The 22,202-nt window shown below is 41.8% G+C and overlaps 2 protein-coding genes across 2 annotated transcripts; both read left to right on the forward strand.

The window, feature by feature from the left end:
* Positions 1 to 379: 379 nt before the first annotated feature.
* On the forward strand, positions 380 to 1,588 carry LOC147899607 (zinc finger A20 and AN1 domain-containing stress-associated protein 6-like). The gene has a single exon (XM_087378200.1). It carries the CDS (start codon positions 675 to 677, stop codon positions 1,287 to 1,289), a length of 615 nt encoding a protein of 204 aa, XP_087234326.1. The 5' UTR covers positions 380 to 674; the 3' UTR covers positions 1,290 to 1,588.
* A 16,710-nt stretch (positions 1,589 to 18,298) lies between these two features.
* On the forward strand, positions 18,299 to 21,563 carry LOC147899608 (uncharacterized). The gene is made up of 5 exons (XM_087378623.1): positions 18,299 to 18,348; positions 18,850 to 19,017; positions 19,356 to 19,797; positions 19,999 to 20,192; positions 20,305 to 21,563. The coding sequence occupies exons 2-5, from the start codon at positions 18,949 to 18,951 to the stop codon at positions 21,364 to 21,366; spliced, it is 1,767 nt and encodes a 588-aa protein (XP_087234749.1). The 5' UTR covers positions 18,299 to 18,348; positions 18,850 to 18,948; the 3' UTR covers positions 21,367 to 21,563.
* The last annotated feature ends 639 nt before the right edge of the window (positions 21,564 to 22,202 follow it).

Below are 22,202 nucleotides of genomic sequence, written 5' to 3' on the forward strand. Positions count from 1 at the left end.
TTAAATGTGTGGAAAAAGAGAGAGAAAGGTGAGGAGGGGGCGGCGGTCTTTGCCGGGGTCGTTGGTGGTTTAAGGAAGGACCATAGTATTAGATATGGATGGGTGGAATAGGGCAAGGGAGGCCAAAATGCAAAGAAAAGTAAAGGGGAGCCCAAAAAGAAGAGAGAGAGAGAGAGTAGGTTGGAGAGAGAGAGAAGGTTGGAAATGCAAGAAGAAAAGTAAAGAAAGAGATGCGGACACGTAGGAGGGGGGGGCGGCCAGGTCAAGGGGGTGGCTGGGCTGAGATTTTTTGTGTAAATCAGGGTAATAAAAATGATATGATATGATCTTGAGGACCGCCGCCATAGCCAACTTGGTACAAATACATACATACATACAATCACACGCGGTATTACCACCGCCCCTTCTTCATCGTCTTCCTCAATCCCACCGCCTTTCCTCAAGCTTCTTCTTCCCCTCTCAGCCCTTTAGGCCCCTCACACCTTTCTTCTTCCTCCTTCACTCCTCTCTCTCTCTCTCAGGATCTTCTCCTTTGGCTCCTTACCCCCACAGATCTTTTACCTCTTTCTTCCTTCCTGCTCTCAGATCTCTCCTCTCTGGTTTTTTTCCTCTACACCCTCCTCCTCCTCCTCCTCTTGCTCTTTTTACTTTCTCCTTTGGTCTTCTTCCTCCCTATGGCCCAAGAAAGCTGGAACCGAGACGCAGATGGCACTGAGTGCCAGCAGCCTGAAGGCCCTGTCCTCTGCAGCAACAATTGTGGCTTCTTCGGCAGCTCCGCCACCATGAACCTCTGTTCTCAGTGCTACCGAGAGACCGTCCTCAAGCAGGGGAACTCGTACCCCTCTATGTTGCAAGGAGAGAAGGCCATGATCACAGCTCTTGGCGACAAATCTCTGGTGACCGTGCTGCAAGGGGACTCTCCGCCGGCCGCTCCGACTCTGCCGTCCACCTCCTCCCAACTGAGAATTGCACAGCCTTCGTTAAGTGGGCTGGCCGCCTGCTCGTCTTTGACCCAGATCCTCCCCCAAGGAGATCTCTCACCTGCAGTTTCCGATGCTTGTGTATCTCATCAAAATGAGCAGGCCGATCGACCAACCGTCAACCGATGTCTGGCTTGCCGAAAGCGAGTGGGTCTTTTAGGATTCAGATGCCGTTGCGGAGATGTCTTCTGTTCCCTTCATAGGTACTCCGACAAGCACAACTGTTCGTACGATTACAAGGCTGCTGGAAGAGATGCGATAGCCAAGGCGAATCCTATTGTGAAGGCCGACAAGATTGGAAAGATTTGATTTGCAAATTGCGAGGTCCTTTTTAATTGAAGGTCGTAGTACCGAGTAATACTCGGAATAGTTTGAGTAGGAGAACAGAGTCCTTCCTCACCGCCTTGAATTTTCCTTCCATAAATGCAATCTTTTGCGGCTGCTCCTCTACAGCTGCCTGTAATTTCTTTTCTACGTTGAAAAAAGTTTCAAGTAGATTCAAGTAGATCTTTTCACCCTTTTGGGTCTCATGTTCAATTAGATTCATATAGATCTGTCAACCCTTTTTGGTCTTGTGCAAGCTTTCCAAAGCGTGTAAAGTTAACATAACGGTGGCAATCCATGAATTTTTCGATTTCTACATGTGATGGGACTGCTGGTGGAGTTATTCTTGTGTTCATAAGACCTTTTGTTCGGATCGTGGCTTCCTTCACTCATTGAGATTGACGAGGTCTACAAGATAGAGGTCCCTTCGAAAAGAGTTCAAGGATTGAACATGTACTTATGCATTTCCAAATCGCATTAAGTCGACCTAGTTTTTGTGAGCATCCATTGACAAGGCGGCATGTTCAATGACCAAAAGGTTAGTGTGGCAATTTGACCCAAAGGTTAGTTGTACAACAGCCTACTTACGCTCAATTGCGTTGGAAAGATTGACGATTCGGTGGAGCCTATGAGAGTCACAATATCGAAGGGCTTGTGCTACAAAAACCAACATTTGAGATTGACAAAAACATTTCAAAACCTATCCGGCTGCAAGGCCTTCCTTATTGGAAACCAACATTTAAGATTGACAAAAACATTGCAAAACCTATTAGGTTGCTAGGTCGGCCTTATTGTATTTGGCCTCATCTTGCTCTTGCACAAGTATGGGACAAAGGATAAACATGCATATCACTTCATCAAACAAAATGTACAAGATGTAATGTTTGGATACCTAAAAACATCAAAAGCACCATTAGGGGAAACATGTTCCCAACCCTAAACAATTAAAATAATATGTCGTCGATCTTGACACTCAAAACTAGAACCAATCAAATCTTCTAGTGAGCAATGGATTGGACATGAAGATCTATATCAATACTTAACTTGCAGAGGGCAACAAGTGACAAAACTCGAGAACTCATGGAGAAAGTTAGGAGCACCTTTCACAAAACATAGCCATTCAAGAGTAAGTACCAATGTTGAAAGAGCTACATTTAGTTATATTGGGTAAAGAATTTTGTAGTCTAGGATACACAAAATCAATTGCAGATCATACATTGTAATACAAGGTTCAGGGGGAATACATAACCGTTACACTTTTGTATGCAGATGATCTTATAGTGATAGGTAGCAATGAAGAATTTGTAACATCCAAAAGAAATTTTACTTGTAGAAGATCGTGGACTCCTGCACTATTGTCTAGGCAACAACTCCACTATTGTAGTTGATAATCTATTGAAAGAATCCCCATACGTAGGGTTGGAAGATTGCGACAACTCCACTGGAATAGACTGTGAAGCTGACAAAAGATGAAGAAAAAACAACTGTGAATGGAGCATGAATGGAAGGCACTTTAGACACCTTATTGGATCTTTGATATTTGACCATAACAAGGCTCTCTCTCTCTCTCTCTCTCTCTCTCAATATAGGCATGTTTTATTGTCAGGATTGGTTGATTTACTATAAGCTTTAAAAAGGGATTCCACTACGTCGCTCATGCAATTGTTATGTGACAACAACGGATTGATGTAGCAATTAGCTATTATTTGTATGAGGCGGCCGAATCACTTGTGTCAGCTTTATAAGCCGTTGTACCACAAGGTTCAGGAGGAATACAAAACTATTGCACTTTTGTATGTAGATGACTTATAGTGATAGGAAGTAATGAAGAGTCCATCACAAAGCCAAAGAAAATTTTCGTTTTAAAAAGATCTTGGACGCATGCACTATTGTCTTTGCATATCCATGATTCAACACAAATATGTTGACAATCTACTCAAAGAGTTCCATATGCAGGGTTGGAAGTTTGCAACGACTCCAATGGAACAAAATGTGAAGATGACAAAAGATGAAGAAAAAACAACTGATGAATGGAGCATGAATGACTCAGGTACTATAGACACCTTATTGGATCTTTGATATATTTGACCATCACGAGGCTATGTGCGTGTGTGTGTGTGTGTGTATAACACTATTAGTTTATTTGCACAATTTATTATTGTGAACTGGTTGATTTACTATAAGCTTTCATAAAGTATTCTCTAAGTCGCTCATGCAATGGTTATGTAGCAACAACATATCGATGTAGCTATTGGTTTTATGAGGTTGCCCTATCACTTTGCACCGATGGCCCTTGTGATGAGCAAAACTGCAAGCAACATTGGCGGCATCTTTGAGAGGCAATAGGAGCTTGAGAGGCTCATGATCTGGTGGATGGGCAACTTTCTAGAATATTGTGATGCTCCTATGAGAGTCGACTATGTTTGTAGTTCTCCCATTTCGTTTGTGGGTGTTAGTCATGTTACAGTAGTCGCTTGTGTCTTTAGGTGAAGAATACTTGCTATCCTTCATTACACGTAGTTAGTTCCCTTCTTGTGAGCTCCAATAAGGTCACTCAATGTGAGAAGATATCATAGGGTTTCAGTTCTTGTTGCACCGTATGACAATGTTTATGGTTTATTCGATTCACATGTATTTCATCAAACTGTGTCTATGTAATCAATTTTTATTTTGCATTGTGAAAGAGTTCATTACAACCTATATAACCAATTTGCTAAATATCAGAGCAGTAGTTGCAAGCACAATTATAGAATCCATGCATGAAAGCTCGTCATTGCTAGAGAGAGTTTCAATGGTTTCAACTTTCCAGCATGACAACTTGGAGTTTGTTTCTATTTAATGGAGCAATGGGGAATTGTGTCAGGTATCGAGAAGAAACATTAGTCAGAATCAAGGCACTAAGAAAATCCAATTGTGGGAAATGTGCATTAGGCACCCTTGGGAGAGCTATTGGTAGTGGATACAACCATCATCTTGATCTACGAAGTTTACATAAAAGTATTGGGCGACTATCGAAACTGTCTTTGGGACGAGGCTGAAGAATGAAAAAGTGGTGCTTAAGCAAGAGTTTTTTGGGTTGTGTGTGTCAAAAGGAGACAAGCTTGTTGAGAATTTGAGTAAGTTACACTCTCTTACAAAGCAATTGTCTGATTGTGGACAAAGATGATTCCAAAGTAGTGGTTTTGTCTAGTGTCTACCACCAAACTAGGGGGTAAGATAGGCAAATAGTCATGCAAGAGATGAGTAAAGATTGACAATTTAGGACCTAATAATGTCATCCAAGGCATTATATATATTGCTAAATATTAAATAGGAGGATTGGAAAATATTCAACAAAGGGTGTTGCACTATATGGGATTTGCAATGTTCTTGTCATTGCCTTTCACATAGAAAAACTTGCATCGGTGTGATTCTAACCATGCAAATGGTACTTGATGTGGGAATGATACTTTGGATGAGTCTTAAACAAGGTGATTTTAAGGCTCATGCCCATCAGGTACCATTTGCATGGCTAGAAACACACCGATATATGTTCCTCTATGTTCATGCATGATGCATGGTGAGAAAAAAGAAACTAGACCCGAGCAGACAGCTATTATGTAGAGGAAGTAAATCAGGACGAATGGATGTTTGAGGGAGATGTATAGTATGATGATTGAGAACCTAACAACCAGTAATGCTGAAATTTCGAAGTGCACAATAACAGTTGGAATACATGATCAACACTATAGTGGAGTTTAAATAGTATTAATACTGGGGCAATATTATAATAGCAACAAAACTTGTAAAAGTTTCACTAATACAAAGAAGAAGCATTCTTGCTTTGATATTCCAAAAAAGGTCATAAAGCTTTTCATTCGTGCCAAAAAGAGACAATGATTCGAGCATGCAAAAAGGAGTTCAAAACTACAAGTCCTATCCATGTATCAAAAATGGACTTCTATGCAAGTATTTGAGCATGCAAAAAGGCGTTAATTGTGTCAAAATTCAGTAGTCCTGCAAAGCTATGACTTAACATTAGTTCAAAACTAGAAGTCCTATCCATGTATCAAAAATGGACTTCTATGCAAGTACTCTAGACGGAAGTAGCATCTTTTTGTAGTAGCCAGGCATCGAGTCAGTTGTGTTGAGATCTTTCATGAATTTTTCTTCTTGTGTATCTACCTTGCTCTTTTTGTCTATTGTCACTAAGACTTCTGCTTTGAAATTCTTGTGGAATGGCTTGTACCTGTTGACATCATGTTTCATTTTCAAAGGAGGATTATTTTTGTGTTGTGCAAGCCGTTTTTGAAGGTCACTAGTTTGTCGAATATATCATTTTGTTGTAGGTATGCATTGAATATAGTATATGTAATAAGGGCCCTCTGGGCCTGCTTCTTTGTCTTTGTCTCGCCATTTCCTATGCGTAATAGGACATTGAAGAAGTATGAGTTATTTCATGAGTACGTGAAATTGAAGGTAGTATGTTTCGTAAGATTTGTAGGTGAAGAATGTACCTGTAGGTGGCGGCATTACATCGGTCTTCGGTGGAGTCGGGAAGAAATCATAATCTTTGCCGTATGCTTGTTTTGCAAATTGAAATCAACAACGGCAGTCACACGTTCTATCATAATCGGTAGCTCCTTTGCTTTTTTTGCTTGATCACTTTGAAACATGTTGTTGAACTCTGCTAGTATCATATTTTCCAATCTTTCGATCTATTTTGAGGAGCTCATCTAAGTTGACATTTGGAGAGCTTCAAGGCGGTAAGTTGAAATTCCTTTTGAACGTTGATCTATTACAGCTTGCGCTTTTGTTCTCAACATCATTGGAGTAATGAGATCGTCCTTATTTGTGATCTTTCTAATCAGGTACTTTGTTAGTCCTACATCATTCTTGTATTGAGTTTTGGAATAGGAAAATATGTTAAAATGTGCCTTGCAAATGCATGCTGGAGAGAAGTCCTCTGCTTTGAAATAGAGAAATATCTATTGGTATAATGCCAAGTACATTGCTCCAAGGATGGCATCAAGCTATGGCCATCTTCAATGCATTCCAACACCACAACTTGATGACATGGATTGCAACATGATGGACACAAGAACACTGCAATCATACAAAGAAAAGATTGCAAAGGATGTGGGCATGGCCATGAAGTTTACATCTGGGTCTAATGGGTAAAGTTGTCTTGGTTTATGCCTCTGCACATGTTTGCTTCTTGTTTTCAGAATATCTAGATGCACAGAATAAAAACCATGTGGTCATCATGCAAGTGCCCACATGAGAATGCCCTTGAGGAATTGCTTGGGGTGAATTGGGGAAGCAGGTCAGGTGAACAAAAGGGTGATCTTTTTCAATTCCATGTATGTAAGGACAATGTGGTTGTAAAGTACCACATCTCCCGCCAAATGTATGTAAGGACAATTCCATGTATGTAAGGACAATGTGGTTGTAAAGTACCACATCTCCGGCCAAATGTTATATTTTGCTTTCCAATATAGGCACTGGAAGAAAACAAGTGGCAATTGGCTCCCCCTTGACTCTAACAATGATGACAATACATGGGTAAGTTGATGTATTGATTCTCATTTAGGAGATGTCAAGAATGTGACCATCATGTCACAATGGACTCTTAGGGATGTGCGGGAACACCTATTGGTCATGGAGGATGGCATGTCTGAGTCCTTTCATTTTACCTTAAATGGTGAAAAGGTAGGCAAGCGTGCAGAGAAGCGCATGCATAGTGCCACTTTTATCCCTCCTGCAATATTGAAGATGGTAAACAATGTGGGGTGGAACAATTGTGGATTTTGACATTTTCCAATTCATAGTGGTGCAATTAATTTTGATGTTTTGAATGGTTTTGTTTCATGTCAATGTCAAGTTTTGCCCCAAAAAAATATAATTCATTTTATTATTTATGTTTAGAACATTTAGGTATATATAGGTTATAAAGTTACTTTAGTTTCAAAGTTTCACTATCATAGAGCCATAGTTATCTTAGATACCAAACTACCATGGATTTTGCTAGGTCTACCTTGCACGATTTCATCTCCCATACTCCATTAGTTGATAGAGAGGAGGAGTTAATTTCAATTTTTGATAAGAGCATAGATGTCTTAGGCACCTACTTGGGAGCCCAAGACAATTTTGAAGAACTCATCAAGTATATGCAAGACCACATCACAAGTTTTGCATATCAACTTGATGAGTCTACAAAAAGATGGGTCCCAATTGATTATTTGAAGTACTTGTTCAATCAAGAACCTAGGTTCGTGAAGCGTTTAGATCGCTTTCGAGCCCAGCTCACACTATAAGGGTTTAGGGAGGTGGACACTGATGACCTCCTAGCATGTGGAGGGAAATGACCTTTATTTTCCTTCTCCACGAGGGACAAATTGAAGAGGAGATCTCGACCTCAAACCCTGACCCTACCCCTACCCTTGCTAATCCTCTTGTTTATGTAGATGAGCCCAACATCTACAATGAAGAGCCCATAGTTGAGGAGTAGGAAGTTGCGTTGACCTTGGAAGTGCTCTAGAGACCTCCTGAACCCCATTCTACTTCTCAAATTCCATCTACCTCAGGCACCACCTCTATTGACCCCGCAACAGTGATATGGTTTCTTGGTCCCCTTCTTGTCGATGGAGAACAATCCCTCTTTCTCCATGACATCAAGGTTATGTTTGGTCTCTAGGAGGATGAAGCTGCTCTTGGTGTCTTGTGTGGATACGAGGTGGACACTTCTACTGATTGCTGGAAGACACCTGCATCCTACGGGGAGCCTGGACAGAGGATAGGTGCGAGGAAGGAGCTCGCCCCTCTGCCACAGACAGCTGGAATATCACCTATACCAAGGGCCACATCTTGACCAGATTCTGTGACTCGGATTGGGCAAGAGCTGTGGACAGCAGGAGATCAGTGACAGGGTACTGTTTCTCACTTGGATCAGGAGTTGTGTCATGGGTCAGCAAGAAGCAACCCACAGTTGCTCTTTCTTCTACCGAGGCCGAGTACAAATCTGCATGCTTTGCTTCTTATGAGGCAGTGTGGTTGAGGAGGATTTTGTGGGACATGGGTGCAGTGCAAAACAAGCCTACGCAGTTATCATGTGACAATCAGAGTTGCATGGCGATTGCAAAGAACCCGGTGTTCCACGCTTGCACAAAACACATTGAGATTCAATATCACTTTGTACGCGAGCTCATCATGGATGGAGAGGTCGACTTGGTGTACTGTCCGACTACAGAGAATGCTGCGGACATCTTCACGAAGGCTCTTGGAAGAGACTTGCTGGAGAGGCATCTTCATCGACTTGGCATTGGGCCGAAAAAGTAAGTTCACTTGTGGGTGGACATTGAGGGGGGGTGTTAGATATCAATGCTCCACTCTCATGTAACTACACGGGAACCAGCTAACTCTACTTGTAAGCCCCCCATATGAGGAGAAGGCATTTGAGTAGCTCGGTTATCCGGTAGGTCCTGGTTTGGACACCAGATGGGGGCCATGTGTGGCCTGATGGCTGGACGGCTTCAGATAGAGTTGGCACACCGCCAACTAGGCTACATGCAAGTGCGGGAAGGCATCCCTTGACTGACCACACTAAGGGTAGACGGAGCATTTCCCGGGGCAGCCCACTCTCGGGTTGTGGGGCCCATTTGGAGCCTCAGATGATCCCGGATGGCTGTGGGCCGAACGGTGACCTTAGGTCAGTTGCTCTGTTTTGCGCACCGGTTCTATCATATTGTCGGTGGCCGACCCCCAGTTGACCGTTTTAGGCGGACTGGGTCGGCCACCCAATTGAGCCTAACCGACTACGACTGGTGTCTATATAAGAGCAAGCCTGTGAAGCCCATTTCATCATTGGCTATAGCAACCCTGATTCCTTAGCATCCAGCCTCCGTCTTCTACTATTTTTGGCACGCCATCGAAGCTTCTTTCACAGGAGCGCACGGTTGGGAGGTAGTGCCATCTATTGTATCAATTCTACAGTAATCAATTTTTTGATTCTCCATACTATCTTGTTTTCTCTCTTGCGTACGAGATCCTGTTATCTGTTGAGCACAAACGTTGTATTATTTTCTTACATATCCATGTCTGGATCTCTTGGTCTCGTGATCTCCTGTATAGCCCACTGTCACAATATCCATGCAACCTTGGATGACTTCCTGTATATTCTATTCCAAATATCTTGTACCTCTTATGTATCTAAAGACTCTCTTGGCTGCATTCCAGTGAGATTGTTTGTGCCATAAACTATGCAAGTGAGCTAATTCCATAACAAATATATGGCCTTGTGATAGTCAGATATACAACAAATCTAATGAGCTACCAATAGTACTTGTCATTGACAATAGGCTTTTTTGGATCTCTTGTAAGTTTCAAACTCTACTCCATGGGAGTGGTTGCAATCTTGCACTCTTGCAATCTTGTAATCTACCATATGAAACTTCTTGAAGAGGCTATCCACATATTTATGCTGGCTCATGAAGGTGTTGTATGAGTCTCTCCAAAACTCAATACCAAGACAATAATGCATAAGTCCAAGATCTTTCATGCCAAACTCTACAAATAAGTCTTGTTTCAACTTCTTGATGTAGTTCTCATTGTTTCCTATCATAATCAAATCATCTACATACAAAAGTTCAATAATAATGTCTTCACTTGAGCTTTGTAGTAGAGAGTATGATATGCATTAGACTTTCATGTATCCTAGATTAGCAAAATACTTGTCAATTCTACTATGCCAACTTTTGGGTGCTTGCTTTACATTGTAGAGACTTTTCACGACATGAAAAACTTGATGCTCTTTCCCTAGTTCAACATACCTTGATGGTTGCTGCATGTAGACTTCTTCATCTAGGTAACCATTGAGAAAAACATTTTGGACATATAGCTAGTATACATTTAATCTGCTGAGTGTGGCTAGTGATATCAAAATCTTATGGAGTCAGGAATTATTTGTTACTTTTACATCGCTCGACGGTTGGTCTAGATCTAGATCAGAGTAGATTAGATCATCTTTACAGCAGATAATCCACAAAATCCAATTGAAGCCATGCCCAAAAATTCCTAAATAGTTCCTATTCGGAGTCAATCCTTTCGCTTACATGCAGTTTCACATCATTACATTCATTGAAACCTGAGATTCCACAGTTCAATGAGTAGACTTCAGAGTTTTCAGAGGCATTGATCGATTGATCAGAAGGTAGATTGCACATGATTTGATTTTTCACACACATGCCATAACTGTAAAGCCTATTTGGCTATTTTTCGGCATTGTGCACATTGTTCAAGCCTTGCAAAGCCTCTTGGCTACTCTCGGCATCATTTTCCACAAGCCTTCGAATAGATTGGATTATATATTACAGTTCTATCTTCACCAATAGTTTAGATTGCACTTGATACAGTCAGTGTGTTGTACTTGATTTAAACAATGAATTCACAGACAGTTTGAGCACATTTCTTGCACTTGTCTCTATGACTAGCAATCTCAATTTGGAGGCATCTGCTAAGCTAGATAACTCCAATTACGGCACATGGAAATACTGAATGGATACCAATCTTGTATTTCAAGACAAATGGGAGTATGTTGATGGGTCTATACCTAGACCATTGGACAATCCAAATAGCTCCACTCCCCCTGTTGATGTAGCACCCTGTAGTGGAATCTATAGTTGCACCACCAATGACCGCACCTATAGTAGACCGTGCCATTTCCTGAGCATAGGTAGAATGGGATAAGAAATACAAATATGCATATCATTTGATCAAGTAGAATGTGCAAGATGTCATGCTAGGACAGCTCAACACAGTCAAGACATCAAAAGAATCATGGGATATGTTCGCAGCTCTTTACAAGTCCAAGAACACTTCCTGGATTCTCACACTGAGAAACCAGATAAACTAGAGTTTTCGCGAGAGCAATGAAATTGGTCATGCTTACGTACTCAGGATTAAGGCTTACAACAATCAATGCACAGTAACAAGAGAGACCATGAATCCCGCTTAAATGGTTCAAGTCATCTTGAATGGACTAAGAGAGGGATGCGAGAATCTAGTCCAAAGCATTGCCATTCAATGGCAAATTCCAACACTTGAAGAGCTACAGTCAGTTTTACTTGGTGAAGAACTTAGGATGCAAGCCATTCATGCACGCAAAGGTCATTCCAATGATCAAGAATTCACAACTTCATATAGAAGCAGAGGCAGAAGTAGAGGTAGATCATTTCCGTGAAGTGGTCATCATCAATAACAAAGTCATCAGCAAAGTCAGCATCATCGGCATCATCCTCAGCAACATTAGCATCAACAACCAAGAGGAAATCATTCCAAGAGAGGAAGATTCCAAGGATGAGGGAATGTATCCACCAACGTGTCAAACATTCAGTGCAATTACTATCGTAAGTTTGGAAATTATGAAAGAGATTGCTGCAAGAAGCAGTGCGACCAAGGTGGTCAATTTAACAGCAATCGAGGCAATTTTTGAGGAAGAAGAAATCATCGTGGTGGACATTCAAGTCACAATCATTATGCCAATGAACTTGAGAACATGTTTCTTACAAGCGAGGATATGCAGAAGACTCAAACAATGTATCTTTACATTGATTGCAATTCAAAAGGGGAATGCAGTTACCAAGTTGATCAAGCGAAACAAGATCCTTGGTACATCGATAGTAGTGCATCATCTCATATGACAAAGCATTAGGAATGGTTCACAGAGAAGAAACCATTAGAAGTACAGAAGAATGTCATCTACATAGTAGATAATACACTGAATCCGGTTCAAGGGAAAGGCATTATCCCTATGAATAATTTCACTAGTACAAAAAGATTGGTAAAATATGTACTCTATGTTTTGAAGCTCAACAAAACTATCAAGTTATCTTTGATGGAGATGAATGCAGTATCAAAGACAAATCCAAAAGATATCACCTAGTATGAAAAGAAGTCAAGGAAGGACGCTTATTTAGAATGCTAGCTTCAATACCAGATTTGCATGCCATGTCAGCTCAACCACAATAAATGCCAACTTTCGCAATATGGCACAAGAGACATGGACATGTCAATTTCAAAATCTTGATAGAGCTTTGAAATTAGAATATGGCAGTTGGAATTGTGAAACTACAGTTTCTTGGAAAAGTTTGTGAAGCATACTGCTTTGGTAAACAAATTTTGGCAGAAGCACCTCTTGAGCTAGAGGTATTCTTGATTTAATTCACACAAATGTATGGGGTTATGCCTAGACCCACAGCATCAATGGTTCCCTTTACTACTTGACTTTCATCGATGACTACAGCAGATATTTTTGGGTCTACTTTCTAAAAGAGAAATCTGAAGTATTTTCTAGGTTTCAAGAATTCAAAGCCATGGTCGACAACCAACAAGCAGAAAGATCAAAGACATGAGATCAGACAGAGGAGGTGAATACATGCCTTCAACATTCATGAACTTTTGTAGAAGTAATGGCATTCGAAGACAATTCACATGTGCAGGTACTCCTTAGCAGAATGCAAGAGTTGATAGGAAGAATGGTACTTTAGCAGACAATGCTAGAGCAATGCTATGTGAGAAGCATCTTCCAAATCAATATTGGGCAGAAGCAATTGCCATTGCAAACTATTTACTTAATCGGCTCCTGACCGAACCGAGTCCGGGTATGACACCTTATGAAGCATTCACTGGGCACAAGCCACGCATTGGGCATCTTCACATATTTGGTGCATAGCATATGCCCACATACATGACGATCATCGTAGAAAATTGGATGCGAAGTCACATAAATGCATCATGGTTGGCTACAATTAAGAGAGCAAGCATACAAACTGTATGATCCCATCAAGTTCAAGGTCATCATCTCCAGAGATGTAATCTTTGATGAAGAATCAGAATGGAAAACCTCGAATTCTCAGGAGATGGACACACCAATTACTCAGTCACCTACAGAAAAGGTTGATGAAGAAGAGAAAGAATTGCCAGATACACCTCAAGAAGAGCAATAACAACTCAGACGGTCTACTAGGGAAAGTAGACCACTAGCCAGATTGACATATGCTTAGAAAGGCAAAGCAATTCAGGTTGAAACCACCAACTATGCTCTTATGACTACCATCATGGCTACAAAAGAGCCAATGTACTTTGAAGACACAGTTGACAAGCCAGAATGGCAAACTGCCACATGAATGAAGAAATGGAAGCTTTGTACAAAAACAACACTTGGGAATTATGCGACCTTCTACCAAGAAAGAAGACCATAGCAAACAAATGGGTTTACGAACTAAAGTATGATCTAGATGGAAGCATTGAAAGATACAAAGCCAGACTAGTTGCAAAAGGATTTGCAAAGCAATATGGTTAGGACTATGATGAGACTTATGATCCAATAGCAAAGATGGATTCCATACAGTTCTTGATATCACTAGCAACACTCAGCAGATAGAATGTGTACCAGCTCGATGTCAAGAATGCTTTTCTCAATGGTGCCTAGACGAGGAAGTCTACATGCAACAACCAGCAGATTATGTTGAACCACGAAAGGAGAATCAAGTTTGCCATCTTAAGAAAAGTCTCTATGGCTTAAAGCAAGCACCTAGAAGTTGGTACAACAGAATTGACAAGTATTTTGCTAATTTGGGATACATGAAATCCAATGCAGATCATACTCTCTACCACAAAGTTCAAGGGGAAGACATTACTATTGCACTTTGTATGTAGATGATCTGATTGTGACCAGAAGTAATGATAGCTTCATTAAAAAGTTGAAACAAGACTTATCTATAGAGTTTGACATGAAAGATCTTGGACTTATGCACTATTGTCTTGGAATTGAGTTCTCGAGAGACTCAAATAGCACCTTCATGAGTCAGCTAAAATATGTTGACTGTCTCTTGAAGAAGTTTCATATGGCAGATTGCAAGATTGCAGCCACTCCCATGGAACAGAGTTTGAAACTTACTAAAGATTTAGAAAAGCCTACCGTCAATGATAGGTACTATCAACAGCTCATCGGATCTCTTATATATCTGACTATCGCAATGCCAAATATTTGTTATGTAGTAAGTTCACTTGCACAGTTTGTGGAAAATCCAACATAGTCTCACTGGAATTGGAATACAACCAAAAGAGTCTTAAGGTACATCAGAGGTACAAGACAGTTTGGAATAGAATACAGAGGAAGTCATCCAAAGTTGCATAGATACTGTGATAGTGACTACGACGGAGATCATGAGACCAGGAGATCCATGCAGGGATATGCATTTTTCCTTGGTAAAGGTGCTATATCATGGTTGTCAAATAAACAACCAACTATTTATTTGTCTTCAATAAATTGAAGCAGAATATAGGGTACTCACTATAGGTGCATGTGAAGCTATATGGCTTAGAGGACTATTACTGTGATAATCAATCTGCTCAAGCATTGGCCAAGAATCTAGTATATCACTCCTGGACAAAGCACATTGATGTCAGACAGCACTTCATCAGAGAAAGAGTGTTACTTGGTGACATCACACTGCAGCATTGTGATAGAAAAGAAAATGTTGCATACATCTTTACCAAACCACTTGGCAAAGAGCTTTCCGAGAAGCAGTAATAAGCTCTTGGTTTGGCGCAGAGGAAGGACATTCCCATTAAAGGGGTGTGATGGAATGTAATGCTCAATCCTTCTTCGATTCCCTAGAATCATCATCTTGAGGGAAGGCCTACGTCATGATGTTGATCTTGAGGGAAGGTGTTGAGGAACCATCTCAACATCATGTGCATAGCACTAACCCAATAGAGTGCTATAAAGGAAAGGTTTAGAAACCCTAACCCTAAGCCTAAAAGGGTTTGTATATATTCTACATTTTCAACTAAATCTAGTGTACAGTTAGTCATTTGTGATGTGCTCTCTAGCTGTGCCCTCTTTCCTCATCTCCACTCTTCTCCTCTCCCTCTTGATATTTTATCATGTCATGACATGTTGTAAATAAGTTGCTCAAAAATGAATGGAAAAATACAGCAAGCACAATTTCCTATAGTGATTTTCCATATCATTTGCTATTGTTGTAGTTGTTGAAGCGTATTATAGTTGGGCGCTTTGCATTTTTTGATTATTTGTCTAGAGATGGCATATTCATTAGCAAATGAAGCCTATCATATGACTTGTAGATGTTGATTTATTTTTGTCTTTGCCAATGATGTTAGGAAAGAAAAAAAATGAACATCATTGCTTAGTGGGTTCATTTTTCCAAGCTCGGCACATCATTGTAGAAGCATCATTCTTTCCTCTAGCGGGGTTGTGTTTATTAGAGAAATTCCTTGTGCTAGTTGTGAGAGGCAAAGACAATGACAAATACACTGCTTGTGCTGAGCACTAATGTGTTATGTGTTCAAGATTGCATTAGCCACCTTGTGAACATGCTCATTCATAGGGGCATTATCCTCCAAGCATTGAGTGAAGGCATGCTTGATGACCTTGCTTGTGTGTTTGTCTATCTTTGTGATGTAAGACGTACAATACACAACAGCCCCATGCGGGTTCAGCATGAGCTGAACATCGGTGGTCTATGTGGGTGTCTTTTGGATGCCCCTTAATGAACAAGGTTGGAGAGGAGATGCTTGATCGCAAAGCGAGAATGTACTCCTCCTTTGTCAATGACATGGTAGCGAGAAATTTGCCAACGTCTTGCAGCTAAGTTGTTGCTTTGTCAAGGTTTGTGCGTATGCACGCGTAGTTTGATTTGCAAGAACTAGTAAGCTGAGGTTGCTCCATAAGAAGAAGAATCCTAGTCCTCATGGGAGGGCACAGAAAGCCAAATTGGCAATCTTTGTTTTTCTTTTGGCAGGTTTTTTGTATGCTTTGTGTTTGAATGTCTTTGTTGCTTGAGACAAACAATGAAATGCCAGTTGTAATGAACTTGTCAACAAAGTTTTCAAATTCATTATCAGTTGATCGGCCATACATCGGGGAGAATTTTCTACCCAAAGCAAACCATGGTCATGCTGGCTTCCTCTATTTTGGCACTCTATCACAAAGAGACAGTCAAGCCTTCCCTAGAATCTTGGGTTTACATGCTTTATGGCTTGAGAGTGATGCACATAGTATCTAGCAATTGTGAACAGGTCTAAATGTATTAAGTTTTGTATGCTGTTTGGGAGTGAGCTTGAAGAAATCGCTGCATCCATGTGTTTCACTTTGCATAGGCATTCCAACAATGGTTCCTAGTGTTTCTTTGCTGCTGACAATGTAATAAAGAGTGTCAAGGGTCCTAGCCGGCATACCATGGTGAAGAGTTTTTTGTAGTTTGTGTTTGTAGTCAGCAGAGGTGTGCAGACAGGTGAAGTCACTAAACGCAATGTTAATTCGAGAACTCTTTCTGTGTATGTGTCTTCAAGTGCATCCTTTGATTGAAGAATTTTTCCACGTAGCTAATCGTTGCGCATATGCACCCATGTGGATGATAGCACTTCGGAAAGCAAAGGGTCCACATGGGCTCTACGAATCTGAACAGACACGTCAGAACCATCACCAAGCTGGATTCGACCCTTCAACAAAGGGACTTGCAAGATCAACTAAATGGCATTTAAAGGGTAGTAGTATGGGTGTGTTGGATCGCAGAGCTCAATTGCACTCCATCGCATGACACGCATTGATACTCAACAAGTTGCGAGTTGAGGTTGGTAAAGTATAAAACACCAAAAACCTATGTGAAGACATGATAATTCATTAGTAGTGTTCATGAAAGAAATTCAAATTTCACAAATAACAACACACACTCTTTGTCCATAGCCAAGGTTGGAGATTTGGCTTATGAACACTTGTTGCAACTCATCTCTTTTGTCCCCGTCTGGAATCTCTGCAAGAATAGTAAAGTCGAAAAATCCAAGTGTGATTTTTGCAGTCATGAAGGAAACGATTTTGAGGGTGTACATGCTGGTCCCATTGCCATTATACTCTTGTATCAGACACGTGAGCACGTTCTTACGCTCGTTTATGAACAACGGCAAGGAGAGGTGAATTAGCAATGTGTGGCTCAATAAAACATTCAATTACACAAAGCAAGTGCCAAAAGACTTATTGCGACACGGTCTTCATCACTTGGGCCGTCGGTCGCAATGATTTGGTCAGCAGCACTCCCTTCTACGCCCACCTTAATGACCAGGAAACTTATTGTGCTCATGACAATTGAAATTGTTCCTCTTTTTGACTTGAGCGTGGATGATGCCCAAGGTACAAACCTAGATTATGGCTTGGGAAAGGAAGTGGATGGTTCCATCAAGTGGCTCGACTTTGACTACCAATGTAGTTGCATCTACATGCAAGGAGTAGTGGTGACCCCACCTTCATTTGGTTGTTTCTTGCGCAATAGTGACTCCCTAAATCCTATAAAAAAAGAATTGATTTGGAGACTTTCCTTCTGCTGCTCTACGAAAGCATGGGGCACAACAAGGGTGATGGTCTCAGAATTGTAATGGTCCGTGAAGTCGGCACGGAGACACATCTTTGGCCTTGAAGGTGCCATATATGACCAAGAGGTTGCCCTTAAAGGCAAACCTATGTGTGATAACATTAGTCACTGACTAATGGGAACACAAAGGCAATGCATTGTTGCCTCCGATGGATTTGTCAACTGTTGGGGCTAGTGCCTTGTGGTTTGCGGCACGCCTCATTACTATTAGATGGTGTGAAGGGCTGCTGTCCCAGTTGGCTCAAATAGGCCTGGACATTGACACAGAAGATTTGTGTGCGGTGGCCCACTCCATGACCAACTCCTCTAGTCTCGCTATATGAGCGGCCCATTCCATCTCCTCCAACCGCGACACCAATCACACGTTGGTGATATAAATTAGCAGCCTGATGACCTAAATTAGCAGCCTGACGACCACCGCGCGGTTGTTGGTGTGAACCACCACTCGTGGCAACCATATTTGCTCCCCCATGGGCGGGGCAGGTGGGTTCAAAGTGGACATTGGGGGGAGGGGACCCTGATTCTAACATATAATACCAAGTTCAAAAGTTCGCACTCAACAGAAAGTTTGTGTTCCATCTTCCCAACTCTGCCTCCGTGCCCACTTCCCTTCAAAGGTAAGCTCTTCTTTGTTTTTCTCTTGCAGATCCTTGCTCTTTGATTTTGTATCTCGCTTGCTATCATCCCTTTTCCTTGTCTCTGGCCGAGAGATGGCGACGGAGAGGGAAATCTGTGGCGGACTGTTCTAGGTAGGAACACAGAAACCTCCTCCCGAGGTTAATTTCTCTGCAAAAACAGTGCGACCTGGAGTTGTATTTGCAAATTGCATATCAGTTGATGCTTCCCCCCCTTTATTGTCTTTAGCCGCAGCAAAGGTATCCTCTTCATTCATCCCTTCGTTCAGAGACGCCCTGCCCTGGCTCGTAATTTTTGGACGAGCGCAGTTTGTGATCTTCTTTAGGGCTTGTGCTGATTGCTCTAGTGGTGGAAATCTCTGGCCTGTGTGCATTGCAGTATAATCCTGGCTAGATTGCCCCCTCCCATTGTGTGATCACCTGTCGTGGACTTTTAATTTACTTTTCCGGTTCTCAGGTGGGACTTCTGTTTTCTAAATGCAGGTCGTTGGTGGTCGTACTTTATCTGGAGGCTGGGTGACATACGGATGACTATCGGGTACTCTTCAAGGCTTCGCCTCAGTTGACAGCCTTGTGTGAACGATGGAAAGGAAGAAAAAACGGGACAAATTTCTAGCAAATGGGGGAGAAGGTGACAGCATCGCTGCCCAAGTTAGTCCCTTCCTACTTTCCTATGCTATGGTACTGTTCTTTCGATGGTGTGCTTGAAGTAGCCCTTTCGAAGGTGCAAGTATTTATTACTAACATTTTTGACAGTCTACGCATAGGCGCATTTTGACTGCTGTTCTTTCTATTTTTAGAATATGAGGTGGCGTTACTTGGGAAGATTTTCCATGTTGCCTGAGCTAGTGAGAACTTAGTCATGCTTGTTCGTTTTTGTTATATTGCGGCGTTCCTAAACTTTTTGGATGACTGTTTTATTCTGTGTTACGATTTGTATACGTGGAAACAATTCATTAGCGTGTGCCTGAATTCTCATTGCATTTCAGCCTGGAGATGTACATCCCTGGCAAAGGGAAGCCGAGCAGCAAGGGAATGCCAAAAAACTTGCAGTCTCTGGTGGTCCAAACGGTGACAGCCCCACACAAACTTTCCTCCCTTCTGTGAATTGGTCACACACTCACCCACAATCAGTACCCTCACAGCAGAATGTACACGCTTCAATGCCCCAGCAGCAACATCCAACATCACAGCAAGGGCTTCAAGCGGGGACTCAACAACCACTGCCACCTGGACAGCAACCTGTGTCAGGATGGCACAATCCTGAAATTTCTGGGCAAAGTATGGGAGCAGGGCACTATCCCTTTCATCTTGGATCTGCAGACTCTAATTGGAAAGCCTCAAATTATGGGGGTACACAGGGCATGGGTGGTGGGGCAGCACCATACAGCTATCCTGGTGGTTTTGGTTTTCCTCCCCCACCTCATCCAGGTATTGGTTCTGTGGAATTTTCTTAATGAGATGCATTATGTGTAATGAGGAATTGAAGAACTGTTAGCAGTGGACTGGTTGAATGGACAAAAACAGAGACGAGTGTAGACAACTGCTAATTTTTTCCTATAGCGTTACCTTAAGATTGCAAGTGCAGTGATTCTGCTTGTCTCCTGAGCCTTGTTTCATCAACACCTGCAGGCTTATGGGATCCAGTCTCGTGGTGGGCACATCACGCCCACCAACAAGCTGCATATCCATATTCATTTCCTGGGTATGGAAGTGGCTATGCGTACCCTATTCCTCCTGTCCCTCCTGTTGGGACAAATCAGAGAGGTTTTATCAAGGCTCCTCCTGGCCTTTCTCAAAAGCACCAACGCTTTTGGGAAGCACAGGTATCTGAGCTTCCCTTCTTGATTCTTTCTTCAGTTTTTTCTCTTTGTATATGTTTCTGTTTCCACATGAATTTTCCTATCTGTAATCACAGTTTGGTTTTCTTATTGGCAGTCGATGGAAAATGTACAGCTTTGGGCTACAAGCATGCAGCTTTGGGCCACTGTTGCCAGAGCAGAAGCAGAAATTTCCTGCCATCGTGGTAAGATTCTTAAGTTAGAAACCGACTTGCAAACAGTCAAGGTACAACAGGATGCTCTAGTGGAGGCCTCAGTAGCAGCAGCTGCCACTCAGCCTGCAAGGAGGAGAAGAGGGAAGAAAGCTGCACCTACTGCACCTGTTGGCATTGTTGGCTTACCTACATCCCAACCTACACCATTGAGAACGCAAGGCAGAAAGGTCGCCACTCCAAGGGCAAATGTAAAAAAGATTGACCTTGGAAAGACCATTAAGGAGGAATTTGAGATACTGGAAAAAGACAAGGCCACATCTGTCGATCACATTCCTGGATTCATTGACAGGTCCACGCAGGATCAAGACAAGAAGTGTGGCTTACTAACAGTAGGTTTGGATAGAAGTGAAACTGGGGCTGAGAAAAACTCACATACACACACATTAGAATGTCAAGATGCAGGTAGTGAAAATCACAGGGTAAACAGTGAGAAAGATAATTTAGAATATAGTCATGTAAATGAAAATAGCCCTTTTAGACAGAATCTTCCTTTAGGAATAGCAAAGCCTGGCATTTGTGAGCAAACCGTGGAGGCTCTAGGTGGTAGTTTCTTGAAAATTGCAGGTAATGTGGAAAAGCAAGCTGTCATTCGTGGTGATTCTGGTTTAAAAAGTGAGTCTATGGAGATGAGCAGAAGGGATGATTGGCCTGGGTCCAATGTAGATGCCGCAGGAAATGCAAACCTGCAGGCACATTGTGTGACAAGTACTATGGAGAGGTCTAATGCGATAAGCATGGGGAACGCTGCCCCTGCTTGGCAGTATACAGCAGAAGATGGCTCCGATGAGCAGGATGAGGTGGTGGCCTCTGGGCAAGATGATGAGGAGGCTGATGATGATGACGAGACTACATTGGATGACATTGGTGGAAAGATCGGCAATTATAGGGTACTGGAATCTGCAACAGCAATGTCAAAAGATATGACAGCTTTAGGCAGGTGGTGAAGATTGAGCTCCTCCACGAAGAGACACTAAACAAGGTGAACAGAATGTAAATTTTGACATGCATGATTAGTTCATGCTCCCTAGGACTAAATTGACACAAAGAGAACGAGCTAGCTTGTAACTTGATATATGGTGTAATACATTGTCTCATAAGTTATAACAAACTCCCAAAGAAAGGAGTGACACTGGTTTTGTCAGGTCTAAAACTTCTCTCTCTCTGCCTTTTACCACCACCACCACCACCACCACCACCACCACCACCACCACCACACCACTTGCATACTCATGCACTCTGCCACTTTTTGGATGTGAGTAGCTCTCTTAATTTTTTGTGTACCAACTTGCTACTGCCCCAAGGTTCATCTGGTGGCAGGTATTTCGGGGTTGCGTTTTTGTTTCCTTTTTTGTTTTTGCTAAGGGTCTATGGAAAGGTGAGGTTTTTTTTGGCTAATCTGGGACTATGTTTTTCCTATATTTTTGGTCAACATGACTTTTTTTTGAACTTGAGAGTGTATTGTGTCAATTTGTTTACCCTAACCGTTACCTGTGTTAATTTGTGTTAATTCGTTTACCCTAACCGTTACCCTGTTATAAGTTGTTAATGGGCATTAAAGGTTGCCTTTCTTTCAGACTACCTCAACTTCTTCTCCTTTCATTAAAGCAGGGCCATAATGGGCATTAAAGGTGTCTTTTTTTAGTACTACCTCAACTACTCTTCCTTTCATTAAAGCAAGGCCATAGTGGTTTTGCCACCTTGTTTTTTTTGGGGGGGGTGTTTCAAATACCTGTCAAATTATCTTGGAGGTCTTGTGTCCTCATGTAACCTCTCTCTCTCT

The sequence above is a fragment of the Dipteris shenzhenensis genome, chromosome 8, assembly GCF_047967505.1.
Source record: "Dipteris shenzhenensis isolate YYH24624 ecotype China chromosome 8, Dip_SZ_1.0, whole genome shotgun sequence".
In the NCBI taxonomy this organism is placed as follows: domain Eukaryota; kingdom Viridiplantae; phylum Streptophyta; class Polypodiopsida; order Gleicheniales; family Dipteridaceae; genus Dipteris; species Dipteris shenzhenensis.